Source organism: Lagopus muta, chromosome 1 (assembly GCF_023343835.1).
Source record: "Lagopus muta isolate bLagMut1 chromosome 1, bLagMut1 primary, whole genome shotgun sequence".
NCBI lineage: Eukaryota > Metazoa > Chordata > Aves > Galliformes > Phasianidae > Lagopus > Lagopus muta.
In genome coordinates, this window is record NC_064433.1 from 171301168 (window position 1) to 171316076 (window position 14909).

A 14909-nucleotide genomic window follows, 5' to 3' on the forward strand; every position below is an offset into this window, starting at 1 on the left:
TTCAAGAACTGTGACAGGTAGGATTTAAAAGAATTAAAACTGCAATAAATACAAATGCAAACACATATTTAATACACTACAGGTTGAAAAGAAAAAAATATCAAAAATCAGTTAGTTACAGGGAAATAGATTTCAAATCTAGATTTCTACCTAAAATAATGGGCATTGCAAACATAGAGAATTACTTCTTGTCCCCAGTCTTTCATTTGATGCAGTGGGATTATTTTTAAACACTTTTTCAATAATTTCAAAATATTTTTTCAATAATTTCAAAAATTCAATAAAAGCGAAAATAATAAAAAATGGTCCCTGCATCACTCGAAGCATTCAGATGACACATATGCTATAAGGCCTTTTGCTACGTGTCTGATGAACGGACAATTAGTGTATCATTGCTGCTCCCAAGCCTTCAAAGTTAAAGAATCCCTGGGAAGGGAGTGGATAGGAGGAGGGGGGAAGGTGGCCTGGAACATCTACACAGCCAGGACAAAAACCAGGGGCATGGAGAGTATAACACTGAGACTGATTGATAAGTAGCAGAGTGCAGTGTTTACCTTTGGGAAAAAAAGAAAAAAACAGGGCTGTAAACATGATGAAATATGGTCAAGTCAGCATAGAGTGCATGAAAGAAGTGAAGACCTTAGAAAAAGAATAGGGAGATGAGAAAATAGTTGGCTAGAGGACCAGAGAAACAGGTTGAAACAAGACTACAGAGTTTTGAAAACGAAGAAAGAGTAAATTTGAACTGAATTTGCACTAAGATATGAGGCTAGCACAAGTGATGAGAATCATATCCTTGCATAGGAAATGATCCAGGGAAAAAAAATTGTGATAGAATTAAACTAGTTATTGAGTCATGAGCAGAGATCACAACAGAAACGGTTAAGCTGAAAATGAAGCTAAGGTATGTTTGAGATGTGCTAACAGGGTGATATAGAATTTTAAAAACGTCATAGAAAGACGGATTTTTCCAAGGGGACACTTCAGTATTTTAAACGCTAATGAAGATCCTACAGTCTACATAGTGTCTATGTTTGTTAGAACAGACATATTTAAGAGATACAAGGATAGATTATTGAGTTATACAGTAGTTCTGTTCTACTGGAATCAACCAAGTCTGTATGATTAGCAACATTAATAAGCAGGTAAAGGACTCAGAGAAGTAAAAGACCAAGCTGCATGTCAAAAATAAACAAAATGAGTTGGTATCAGAAGCCTCACTTCTGAATCACTTGCTTGCATGAGAAGCAGTGTTGCCAGCAGGAACAGGGCAGTGATTGACCCCCTGTACTCAGCTCTGGTGAGTCCACACCTCCAGTACTGTGTCCAGTTTTGGGCCCCTCACTGCAAGAAAGACATTGAGGCCCTGGAGCAGGTTCAAAGGAGGGCAACAAAGCTGGTGAGGGGTCTGGAGCACAGGGCTTATGAAGAGCGGCTGAAGGAGCTGGGATTGTTCAGCTTGGAGAAGAGGAGGCTCAGGGGAGACCTCATTGCTCTCTGTAACTACCTGAAGGGAGGTTGTAGTGAGCTGGGGGTCGGCCTCTTCTCTTGTGTAACTGGTGATAGGATGAAAGGGAATGGCTTCAAGCTGTGCCTGGGGAGATTCAGGCTGGATGTTAGGAAATACTGCTTTTTGAAAGAGTGGTCGGGCACTGGAATGGGCTGCCCAGGGAGGTGGTGGAGTCACCAATCCTGGAGGTGTTCAAGGAACGTTTGGATGTTGTGTTGAAGGACATGGTTTAGTGAGAGCTATTGGTGATGGGTGGATGGTTGGACTGGATGATCTCATAGGTCTTTTCCAACCTTGGTGATTCTGAGATTCTGTGATTCTGTGGATGTCTTTTCCAGTACTGCTTCTCCTTGAATAATTTCAGAAAAGGGGCAAAAGAAAATATGAATAGCTTCTTATCGTTTTGTAAAGTGTTAGAGGCCAGCTAAGCACCACTTAAGAAGAAAGGAAGCTACTAAAACTGGCAAAAAAGGAGTACTAAAGTTCTTACTTAGTGGATCTCTACTTATTTGGAAGAAAAGAAAAAACTACAAATTTCTTACCAGCAAATGATCTACATTTCTTAGGTGGAAAACATCTACTTTTGATAAGTGACTACACTATGGTTCAGATATGCTTAATAAATCAGTAAGAGCTACCTGGCAAGATGAATAAAAAATTAAGGTGCACATATTTTTCAATAGCTAAGACCAATGATATTATTAAACAAGATTATGCTATTAAATAAAAAGTAGTAGTCCAAAACTAGGCCATCACTGTCTATAAGAACAATTACTGGCAAAGAGGTTGTATCTTTTAAGGGAAGTTTTGAAACTTTTTCTCGCTGGCATTGGCCATGGAGCTCATGTGCATTCCATCATGGTGGATTTCTTTTTTGTCAGCAAGGTTACAGTGAGACTCTTTGCAATACCTCCAAGATCTTCATATATTTTGGGAAGCCAGTTTCCTAGCCAGTTTCAGCTACAGAAATAAGTTGTCCTTTCAAAAAATAGTTTTCTGAATTTTTGCTTCCATCAAAAATTTTAGAGCTTCTTCCAAACTGGAAAAAGAAGTTTATTGATGTGTAGAATTGCAAGTTGGGTTTCAGCCAGGATTAAATTTCTTAAGTTATTCATAAAGTTTTTGTCTGTATGTGTGTAGCTGGCAGGAGGCTCAGCTACTGTAAGTAAATTTTATTCTGATTTTCAAACTAAACATCATGAGATTCTATGGGATAGCATCAGTGAAGATAGACATTATAATTTTTGCAGCTGAATTCTATTTGGTTACCTTCATAGTCTCAATTGTTGAAAAAAGGTTCGATTTTTTCTTTTTTTCAAAAACATTCACAAAGTACTGAAACACTATCAGACCAGCACCCAAGAATCTCACTTTCTTTTATATATCCTTCAAAAATATTTTTAGAGGGTACAGTGGTAAATTCTTCCCCGCCTAACATGATGACTTACTGAATTTGGAAAATGATGACAGGACAGAAATTACATAGATTGGTAAGGACCCATTTGCAAATGCTTAGCAATACAGATGGCTTTGAAATAACAGTCAGAGTAAGTGATATTCCTTGTGACAAGGAAAAGTTCCCCTAGAGACTCAAATTTACCTTTCTGTCTTTTGGAAATATGACCTTTACCAAAGTTTAAATTTGAATTTGATCATGAAACACTTATATGGCAGGTAATGCTCTTGTATTGAGAAGTGAGTTTATACAGTGAACAACAATGAGATTACATGAACAAAAGAAGTTTACCAATAAGAGAGTGATAACAAAAAGTCTGCCAGAAAGTAGATGTGTTGAGTCACTGAGAGACACTACCAAGGTACTGACCAAGCTGCTGTAAGCTTTTCAAAGGCAATACAAGCTCACAAAGAAAAATAAGAAGAATACGCTGGTAATCCTCCAAACCATGAAACTTGGAATGCATATGGAAGCGTACATTTTTGTAAAGCAGATGAATAATACTAGATGACATTAAGAGAAAGTTGTTTTATGTAAGCAATCAGGTGTTTGGCTACAAAGCTTGCCTAATAGCACTATATCAAAAAAGAAAAAAAAAACGAACAACAAAAAAAAAAAACACCAAGCATTTTTCTTGAGACCTCTGAGATATTCTGATGGGATCCCTTCAGGCTGAAGCTTGCTTATTGATGGATACTCTGCTGTAAGTACCACTGCAATTCCTAATTGAATTCAAGCATAATGATGTCTTCAGGTTTTGATGCATTGGTGATGTACCCAAAAATAAATGACCTTGAAGTTTTTAAACTGATTAAAAATGAAAAGTAATTTATCAAAAATTGGCTTAGCTCTTGTCTCCTCTCATTAAGGAATTTAGACATGCTGCTTAAAGAACCAAACATATGAAAAGGAAATCATAAGTGAAAGGCCGTTTTGTTGACGACGCATTGGAAAGAGGCTGAGAGGGCTTAAATAACTTCCAGCTCTCCAGCAAGCCCTCCAAGTTTGGGTGACATGGACAGGGAGCCTGTGAGGCTCTACCTGAATTTCCTAAAAACCAGAAAGGCAGCGGATATGTGAGAGACATGGAGCAGCTGGATGTAGCCAGTGTCCAGAGGCAGGATAGCAGCATTTTCATGGCCCGGTGCCAGAGGTAGTAAATGCTCCACAGGGCTCCTTTCTTAGGAAGAGATCTGTGCTGACTGTGGCTGTAATGCTCCGAAGCCAGGCTGTTGTGCTTGCATACATCTACACTATACAGACTTTCTAGTCCAGGTCTCTGGTAGCTTCAGGGACACTGCTTTGCACTCCACTGTGCAAGGTAAACATGCGCTGAGATTTCCAGCCATTCATCGGTAACACTTCTGTATCACACTGGGATAATCTGATGACACATTTATTAACGCCTGTGAGCCTGGATGCACAGAAGATGGCTAGCATATAAACACAGAAGCAAAAGCCTAAAGGTTTAAAGAAAGTCAGTTTGACAGCTGCTGAATTCTGCCACTGTCCTACTGGGAAGAACACAGCGACTCAGCTCAGACTAGTCACAGTAATGGGCATTTTGGGTGCTACTGTGGGGTTTTGCACTTACATTTGTCTTCTGTCAGGACAGAGGATAACCTCAAGCAGGAAAGTCAGGACCAAGTAAGAATATGAGATGTGGAGCCTGGTGGGATTTAATTTGTGCTTCAAATTAAAGCTCACTGGAGGGAAATGTCTGAGGAAGCCGCTCGACAGGCAGGTTGATAAGCAGTACGTGCGCTAAAGGCAGGAATCTTAACAATAAACCATATTCTAGAAATCTTTGCATATGGTTTAGAAAATTGCTGCTTCTCACATTTAAAAGTATGTCTAAGTTAATACATAGAAAAGGAAGAGGTGAAAGGAAAAAAAATACACTGTGAATGTCTAATTAATAACAATTGCCAGAAAAACTCTTCTTTTGCCAGTAACGAATGGATGTCTGTGGCAGTTATTTCTCATTTTAAATACCTAATCTGATATTATATTTCAGTTCAAAGAACTAAATGAGAAAAGATGCTGTAATCTAATCATACCACAATCCAGGTGACATCTGTACTAGGCAGAATACTGTTGTTATTCTGCTGTCTTGTTGCTGTTGCTGAGAATGATGAAGTAGCAAAATTACATTTTCCCATTATTATTTCCAGACATTCTCTGGCAATGGTTTGTTGACTCTAATAAAGCTTCAGACAAAGCTGTCAGCAGAGGAAATGGCAAGGAGAGCAAGGAACAGCCTCCACAACAATACATGAATCTAAAGCCTTGGTGATAGGTTGTGCAATTTCTGAGAAAATGCAATGTGTGTATTTCAGGATCTATCAAACCTGCAGCTGAATTCCAGAGGGATGAATGCATTCTATCAAGTCACAGTGCTTAAGACTTTGACAAACATAAACATATTATGAAGGATTAAAGAGTCAGAAGCTTTACCTGCTATAGTGTTGAGGAACATCAGGTATTCAAAATTAGATATCTCTCGTCTTTGCCAGCGCTGAGTCATGTTGGAGGATTTATAAAGCTGTCGGGGAGTGGCCAGAGAGATTCTCCTACAAAATACATTTAATGAATGATTATTTTAAGAGCCCCATTAAATGCTAAGACATAGAACAGCATTATTAGTGTGATTAATTTCAGATTCTCTCAGATGTTTTTTGATTCTATTTAATGAAGTCAAGAAGACACTATATCCCTTATTTAATAAATTACTAAAATTAATATCTTTATTTTATTTTACCAGAACTACAACACTATAATAATTCAGAAGAATGCGTTCTGTGGTTTATTTTGTTCTGAATCTGGTTAAAAATACTGGAAGCAAAAGGAACTGTAGACCTCCCGGTGCCTGTGTTGTCCAGCAGGAATAAAAGAAGCATGCCATTTCCCTATTTCAAAAGGACATGTTGAGATAAGTTCATTAAGGTGAGTGATAGATATTAAAGCACCATAATTTTCCAGCACATGGGTTAAAGATATTTACTCCACTATTTGTGCGCCTTCTCTGTAGTCAGTTACCCACGATCTACTCCTATATTCCAGCAACCTCCAAGATTTCTACTTCTAGCCTGGTTTCTGAAAAAATCCAGGTTTATTCAGTTATCTGCTCATGTGTCCACCTGCCCACCTCTCCATGATAACTCCTGAATTGCACTGAAATTGGGAAAAGAAATTGAAGTTTCTAAGATAATTAATTTCCACACATTGTCTATAAATTAGATGAGTGCATAAAGGAGAAAGAACCAAAGTTCTGTGCCAAAAAAATCTCTAACAAGCAGGGATAGCGTCATTGATCACAATTCATTTCCAAAGAAAACAGTCTTTGCTGAGAAGAAACAAGGAAAATATTTGAATGGAGGAAAAAATCATCTCCTCAAATACTTTTTTTTACAGAAACATACATTTTTTAAATTGATCAAAATAGAGAAAATGTTTGTTCATTGTTTTTTTTTTTCCTAAAAGTATCCTCAAAGTTTATCCTATTCATAAATTTAATACACTATATATATAGCTCGCCAAGAGCAACCAGAAACACCTGATGTTTCAGCTTTCAGATGCCCTCTAGACATATTAACTGCACTATTTCAGGGCTCTGAATGCTGAGTATTCTCTTAAAGTCATATTCAAGGTGTCAAATCAGGCAGCAATTACAAAAATGTCGAACACCTACTTATAAAGATATTTGCACATATACATATACATGCACTAGACTCTGCTCCCAGTTAAAAGGATGACTATTGAAATGTGATTGGAATGAACAGTTATCACAGTTATAGGTCTTTATATGTCTAAAAGGTCAGTGCCTAGATTGTGAGTGTCTGCTACACTTAAATTCACAAATTAGGCGTACAAAAATGACATGTGAGTGCATGTTTGCTTTTCTTTTTCTTCTTCAGTTTTTATTTTAATCTCAAAACTGCACTGCATAAGGCCTTGCCAGGTAATTGTGCATACACTCCACTAGTACACAGAAGGCACTGCAAATGTTTTGTTTCTATTATGCTTCTGAACAATCTATCTTAAGAACTATCTGAATGAAATCGCACTTTATGATGTATTTCACAGAATAAGAGATTTACAGTGGAGCTCTCAAAGTTTTACTGTTCCCAGTAAATTATGACTAATGCTGGACACAAATTAATAAATACAGAAATAAAAGTACTAAAGAGATAATTAAATTTGCAAAACATTTCTGTCATAGAATTTCTGTTTCTCTAACAATGAAACAAAAGTATATGCATCAGTATAACTTAGTACGTGCTTTTAGATTTCACCAGCAATCTATCAGTCTCACAAATCTATGAACTGTTATTGCTTCACATTTGAAAGACTGATTTAGGTGAACTCTCTACAAAATCAAATTATAGAGAAAAAGCTCCTTATTTGTTTTCTAAGTTGTTTGAAAGATTTGAAGTCATTTCAGCAGTCTGGAAAAAAATATGTGCAATAAATTGGTTCCACACCTGCTTGTTTCAGTTAACACAGAAAGACCCACTGTTTTGTGTCTTGCTGAATTATTCCACCTTTGATCAAACAATTTCTCTGTTTCTGTATGCCATCAGAAATGAGAAGATGCAACAACAAATGTACTTCCTTTGCTTCTGGAGAACTACGACATACCTCCTCAAAATGGAAGCTGCAGAAGACCCTCTGATGGGATTATCCAATTTTCCAAGTTTTATTTGCTTTAGCTATGTTTACTAACTATTTTGTTCAGGGAAGGAATGCTATGTATCTCACACATGGAGCATGATCAGTTCCCCTTTCTCAATCACTTTTTAACAGCTATAATCTAACTTGATACAATCGATCCTTATGTATCTCATTAGAAGTGCAGTACCTCGCTTCTGGCAAGGAACTCATCAACATTTGCTTTCAGTCAAAACTCTAAGAGTGCTTTTATGCTTTAGTGAGATCAAATAATTTCCCAACTGTGTACCTTCCAAAATCCCAATGTATACAACCAGACTTGGAAATTCATCAACAACCTACTGATGCAGAAAAAGTGCCAGTGCTGAGTTCACGTTAAGCATGGTTACCATACCAGCTAAATTATATGTTTTCCTTCAGCAAGAAACATTATTGTCCCTCTATGCTCAGCTCTGGTGAGGCCACATCTTAAGTGCTGTACTTAATTTTGCGCTCCTCACTACAGGAAAGATATCGAGGCCCTGGAACATGTCCAGAGAAGGGCAGTGAAGCTGTGAGCAGTCTGGAGCACAAATGTTATGGAGAGTGGCTGAGCAAACTGGGATGGTTCAGTCTGGAGAAGAGGATGCTCAGGGGAGACCTTATTACTCTCTACAGTTGCTTGAAAGGAGGTTGTGGTGAGGTGCGGGGCCAGCCTCTTCTCCCATGTACATAGCAATTGGACTAGAGGGAATGGCCTCAAGTTGCACCAGGTTGTTCAGGTTGGATATTAGGAAAATTTCTTATCTGAGAGTGTCGTCTGAGAGGGTGCTGGCATAGGCTGCACAGGTTGATGGTGGAGTCAACAATCCCTGGAGGTGTTCAAGAAATGTGTCGATGTTGTACTAAGGGAAATGGTTTAATGAGGAAATAGTGCTAGAAATTGACATAATTCATAATTTTAAGGACATGATTATTTCTCTGAAACTTTGAGCATAGATTGAATGCTTTGTTGAATAAAAGCATTAGACAGGCAAAGGGAAGGAATGGTAACAGAGGCAAACTGGAGATTTGCTCAGAATGGTTATTCTGTAACAGTCTTGAGAAGCAATACCAGTTTGCCTGCTTCTATTAGTCTGTATTATTAGATCATAGATATTTTTTCTTCCATCTTTATCAGTCACAGGATTTCTCCATGAAAATAGAAACACACTAAAATACACATATTTACTTCATTAAAACACATTAACTCCTTCAGACTGTTTCCATCTTGAATTGCAATTATTTTATGTAATTAATTTTAAATCTAAAAACTATTACCAGTGAAAAAATCAAATGAAGGAATTTAAGCAAAACCACTAGAAAGTTCTGCTTTTGTTAAAATATTTTAAAGTACAGTTTAATCTGGAAAACTGGGCGTAACATATGTTGATGTTTTACTCAGTGTAGCAGTTCCCTGAGTAGATGCTGTCTACTCACCATTTGTGTTTATATTTGTGATACAAATGCACATACTTTTTAAAACTCCTACTAGCATTCTGGAGCCAACATATTAATGGGAAGTGAAACTATACTGTACTATAAACAAAATATTAATACTGGCTGGGTGGATGGGGAGAGAGCAGTGGATGTAGTCCACCTTGATTTCAGCAAGGCATTTGACACTGTCTCCCACGGCATCCTTATAACAAAGCTGAGGAAGTGTGGGATAGATGAGTGGACAGTACTCATCTGGAGTACTATGTCCAGTTCTGGGCTCCCCAGTACAAAAAAGACAGGGATCTCTTGGAAAGAGTCCAGCGGAGGGCCACGAAGATGGTGAAGGGCCTGGAGCATCTCTCCTATGAAGAAAAGCTGAGTGAACTGGGTTTGTTCAGCCTTGAGAAAAGGAGACTGAGAGGGGACCTGATCCAGATCTACAAATATCTAAGGTGTGGGAGGCAGAGTGGCGAGGCCAGACTGTTTTCAGCAGTGTGTGGAGACAGGACAAGGGGAAACGGCCAGAAACCGCAGCATAGGAAGTTCTGCACAAATGTGCACAAGAACTTCTTTACGGTGAGGTGACAGAGGGCTGGAACAGGCTGCCCAGGGAGGTGGTGGAGTCTCCTTCTCTGGAGATATTCAAGACCTACTTGTGCAACCTGGTGTAGGGAACCTGTTTTGGCAGGGGTGTTGGACATGATGATCTCTGGAGATCCCTTCCAACCCCTACGATTCTGTGATTAACTGTAGTTAATACTGTTATTGAGCCAGATTTTCACTGAGTTACTTCACTGCAGTCCTACTACAGACACAAAGAGTATGTAGACAGAAGTAAAGGAAAAGCCATTAAAGGGTCTTCTATGGTGCATAAATCATAGAGTGATTACACAAAAAGAAAAAGGAAAAACAACTTAACTACCATATGCCAGATTTATTCTGAAGGGTAACAAGCCCGTTTTTGATTCAAATTGAACTGTAATATAAATATGGAAATTTTACTGCACATAATATTGAAGCAGAAACTTTTCTCAATAATTGCATATCAACAAACTTTTCCAGACAATTATTCAGTGAATAATGCACAAAGGGTATGAATTTCAGAAGTAAAAAATAAGTCACTATTAGATATGGAATTCTGATCGACTCATTTGCATTTTGTTTGTTCCAGAACATGTGGTTGGTCTTGTTTTTTTTTTTCAGAAAAGAATGCTATTACTTTCCATTTAGAGACTGCAATTCTTTTATTTTGAGTTTTTGGAAGAGCAATGTAAATGCTAACAAGATGCACCTTCCAAAGAGATGCCTCAATTTCCCCTTGATCTCAGTGAAAACTTGAGAAACTTGGCAGTTTGCCTAAGGATTTCAGCACGTTCAGGAGATCAAGACATAGGCACCATAAGACTCTTCAGCTTATGACGGGGAATGATGTTCAGCTGGAAAAGAAATAGTTATCCAATCCTATAAATGCTTTGACATTACAGAGTATTTCCACATTCTGCACTGGGATAAAACAAGGAAAATGTGGATTTTTAATCCGTAAAAATGACTTAAAGAATGAGAAAGACACATCCCAGATTGCACACTGATGATTAAGCCATTGGCTTTTGGCCAAACCAAGACAAACTGAGATCTGAACCCAAGGCGCCATATTTTTTGAATTTCCTGCTGTCTATTCTGTTTGTTATTTTTATTTTATTTTGAATAGAAATTCATTCTGAATCTAAAAAGCATTCACAGACTTCTGGTTATGCACTCTCAAAGATGATTTTAGATATGAACAAACACTTAGAAACAAACAAAAAAGTGGCAGCAAGATATCTAACCCCAGAACAGTGAGGTACACATAAAGACCATCTTACCCAACACTGAAATATGAACTCTTTTCTCAAATAGGATCTGACAATTAGGATTCTTATTTCTGACAATAGGTTGATGAAAAATGAAATGAAAACTGTAGCTGTCCATAGTAAGTGAAAATCTGTAAAACTGAACTTCAGTTGATATTTTTCAAAGTGTAGATCTTAAATTTTGGAAAAATTTAGTCATTAAACTCAGGAATAGAAGGAATTCATAAAATTCAAAATAGGCACTATACTGAATAAAGAAGAAAAATGCACATACATTCACATAAACTGCCAGTGAGAAGGTGTATAAAAAAAATAATTTTCATTCAGTAAACAAGTCAAGTTTACTTCAATGTTATTCATTAAAGACACAATAAGGGTGATCATTTGTGCATATACTTATAAAATCTTACTGAAAACTAGACTTTGAAGAGATAAGATACAAGTTTTATTTTGATCCTTCACTAGGAGGTGTGTATTTCCTTTAAAGAATGCAAAATCCAATTTAGAATACTTTCATTTCCATTCTGCAATAACAGAACACATACTAAGTAAAGAGCACTGTTTCTCAAACTACCCTGGAATAATGTTTTAGTATTCACAAGTATAAAGATATCATGTGTTTAATATAATGAACACAGAACGTTCCAACTATTTTAATCAAATTACCTGGCTTGTGGCAATCCATAGCTGGTTCCTACTCCAACACGTGGCAAGCTGTATACAACTTTTTTCACTGTTGCTTGGTCAGGAAAATTAAACATAACAGAAGCTAAAAGGAGAAAATAAGGACTAGTAAACCATTTAGCAAAATATTTATCTCCACCAGCATATATTAAAATAATTTTGGATTTTATTTGCAAAGAGAAATTAGTTAAACGTTTTCACTCCCAGAGTTATTTTTGGGATTTTTTTTTTCTTTTTCTCATAGACATTTCATTACAACACTTCCAATTTAAAAAAAAAAAAAAAAAAAAAGAAAAAGAAAAAAAAGAAAGAGGAAAGAGGTGAAACAGGAAAAGAGAATTTCCTATCAAACATTTGTAGAATTTACAAATTCTAATGATCTGCCTTTCTGTGAGGCAGTGAGATTGATTTACAGGATTGATTTTGACTTGACAGGACAAGGAGAAATGGTTCTGAACTAAAATAGGGGAGATTTAGATTGGATGTAAGATTTTTTTTTTTTTTTTACAATAAAGATAGTGAAGTACTGGCCCAGGTTGTTGAGAGATGTGGTGGATGCCCCATCTCTGGAGACACTCAAGGTCAGGCTGGACAGGGCTCTGAACAGCTGATGGAGCTGTAGGTATCCCTGCTCAATGCAGGAGAGTTAGACTAGACGACCTTTAATAGTTCCTTCTATCTCAAATGATTCTATGATTTTAAAATGCAATATATCATTGAAGAGAAACATAAGCACTTTACCAAAGGAAGCACAAATTCTAAGATTAATCAGTACCATACAAAATATTTACTGGAACATTTTTTTGCAACACAATAAAAACGACATACTTCTGTTTGCCATAAACACTTCCAAAGCTGTGTTCTGGAGAAGATAACGTCTTGAAAAAACAGCCCGAATCTCGCTGAACATCCATTTTCCATGAAGACCTTCTGTATAGGCAAGGACCTTTAAAGTAAGAAACAGAGATCATTATTGGTAGAATACTGCCATCACAACATTCACAAAAACACAGTGACGTTTTAACCATCCGTGTAGTACAGATAACTGTACTTCTTTAATATTTAAAACCATTAGTTAAAATAGGACCTTAAAAGGCCTTAAAATGCAATAAGGTATAGCTGTTAGAGTATTGATAAGAACAGCAACCTGGTACTCCTAAGGTATATTCTTCATGAGTCACGTCAACTTATTTTCTTCAAAACACAAAACTCTACAACCAAGCAGCAATAATGGAAACAGTTGCAATTACGCCTCATTATTTTCTTATGTGCTGAGTAGCAGACTTATTTCTGAGGCTGTGCAAAGAACAACCAAAATAGTCTGCTACTGACATCCATTTCAGACTTATAAATTAGAGCTCTCTAAATTCCATTAATAAGTGCATAAAATAGCTAGAACAGTACATTGACACAGAAACTTTTCTAAATTAGGTGTATTTAATATATGAAACTATGAAGAAAATGTGTTGGTTTTTGTCATGTGATGGTTTTTTTTTTCATTTTTAACAAAGTGCAAAAATATTTTAAAATAAAATAGCTAGAAGTTAGCATTGCTTTTTCAGTTTGTCAGTTTTTCAACTGAAGGTACTGGTCTAGAATTAGATATTAACACATAAGAAATCTCTTTCACTCCTTCACTCTTCTGGAAAACAGACACAAATTACACAATTTAATTAGGTATCAGCTTTATTAACTAATCTCATCTGGGAATCACCTTTCAAACACTATCACTTGGTATCACTTGGTGCAAACATTTTCTCAATTCTTATCATCTGGAAAGCTCCCTTTAGCCCTTCACTCCTGCTCAGGAGGGTTCTGCCCATAGCTGATCCTCTGACAGCCTTCACTTTTATCACTTTGGGAGGAGGACAATCCCCTCACTGCATCCCGTTGCATTTACTGAGTCCTGTAGATTGTGCCTTCCTCTAAGCTGCAGCTAAGAGCATCACAGGTAAGAGAGTTCATGGTAAAATTCTGTGAACATCTTCACTAAACAGAAAGGCAACAGAAACTTTTAACTGGATTTTACTCCTGCTCTCCATTAGGTGTATAGACTGGTGTTGCTGCACCAGCTTGCAGTGCTTCTACACCAGCTGAAGCCTTGCTTTCTGTAACCATGACCTCCCCCATCTTCTGAACAAGGAAATCCCAGGGAGCCCATGTCTTGCTGCTGTCAATGATCTTTCTTGCTTGAGGTACTGGAAATTGGATTCTCCAGCTTTTCACAGATGCAGACACAAATATTAACATTTCCATAAGTAAAAAAGCTAGTTTTATACACATTGTGTTAAAAATCTCCATGGATATCTGTTCAAACTTTGTCCTTCTAATCTTTTTCTCATAACCACAATGAAACCATTTCAGAGATGATGTTAACAATGGCAACAAAACAAATGGGTTCAAATGTTAGTTCTGCCTTTGATGGAAACTAGAGAGAGGAGATCCATACCATCTATATAGAAAGAAGACACAGGTAAAGTTTGGAGAAACGGTTTCATTCACCTCAGCTCTCCAGACACAGCCTTGAAGGGAAGGAGCGTGATTTGTTTGGTGATCCTGAGCTATGCTCAAGAGGCTACATGCTCCCTCTATACAGTTATGAGACATCGTACACTGAATTCTTGTTGTGTTAAATTAACCTTCATGTTAAAACCCGGTACTTCATTTTCACTTTGAACTCTGTTGGCTTCAGCTTCTACCACTAGATCTTACCATACATTGTCTATGAGATTGAAGTGTCCTCTGATATCAGGTATCTTTTCCTTGTGCTGTGATCCAGTTACTACTTAGCTTTCTCTTGGAAATAAACCAACAGTCTCTAGCTAAGATCAGATGTAGAATACTGTTGGTATAATTTATATGAAATTCGATTGAGTATAAAGTGTCTAGAATAATCCTTCTTCAGATGTCTTCTAATATATATCTTTTGTTATTACACTTTCTTAAGGTACTGAGAGGAAAACAAGTTTAAAAAACACTGAAAGAAGAGAACAGTCTTAGGGAGGAGTTTGAAATGTACATAACTGTAACCAGACCTACAGCAGCCAGAGGATTTGCCAGAGAATTAGTTCCTTGACAGGTCATCATGCTTCAGGAATTCATTTTTTGTTTCAAAAATGTTTCTAGTTGTCATACTTTTTTTCTAAGGAAAAACATCTAATACTGACTGTGTGCTGTGTATTTACATTTTACACCATTCACAGGAATACATTTACAATCTCTATATGAAGCAGAGCTTAGTTATTACAAATCAACACTATCAGCACATTATATGCCAACC

At 37.0% G+C, this 14909-nt stretch overlaps 1 protein-coding gene across 10 annotated transcripts in view; it reads right to left on the reverse strand.

Annotated features, from left to right (window-relative positions):
* Positions 1-14909, reverse strand: part of NBEA (neurobeachin) — a 458626-nt gene that overhangs the window by 89774 nt on the left and 353943 nt on the right. For all 10 annotated transcript variants that reach the window (XM_048948371.1, XM_048948342.1, XM_048948328.1 and 7 more), the window contains 3 exons: positions 12458-12575; positions 11612-11714; positions 5424-5539 (listed from right to left, as the gene is read on the reverse strand). In XM_048948371.1, coding sequence (XP_048804328.1) covers positions 5424-5539; positions 11612-11714; positions 12458-12575 — 337 coding nt within the window. The remainder of the gene's footprint in view (positions 1-5423; positions 5540-11611; positions 11715-12457; positions 12576-14909) is intronic.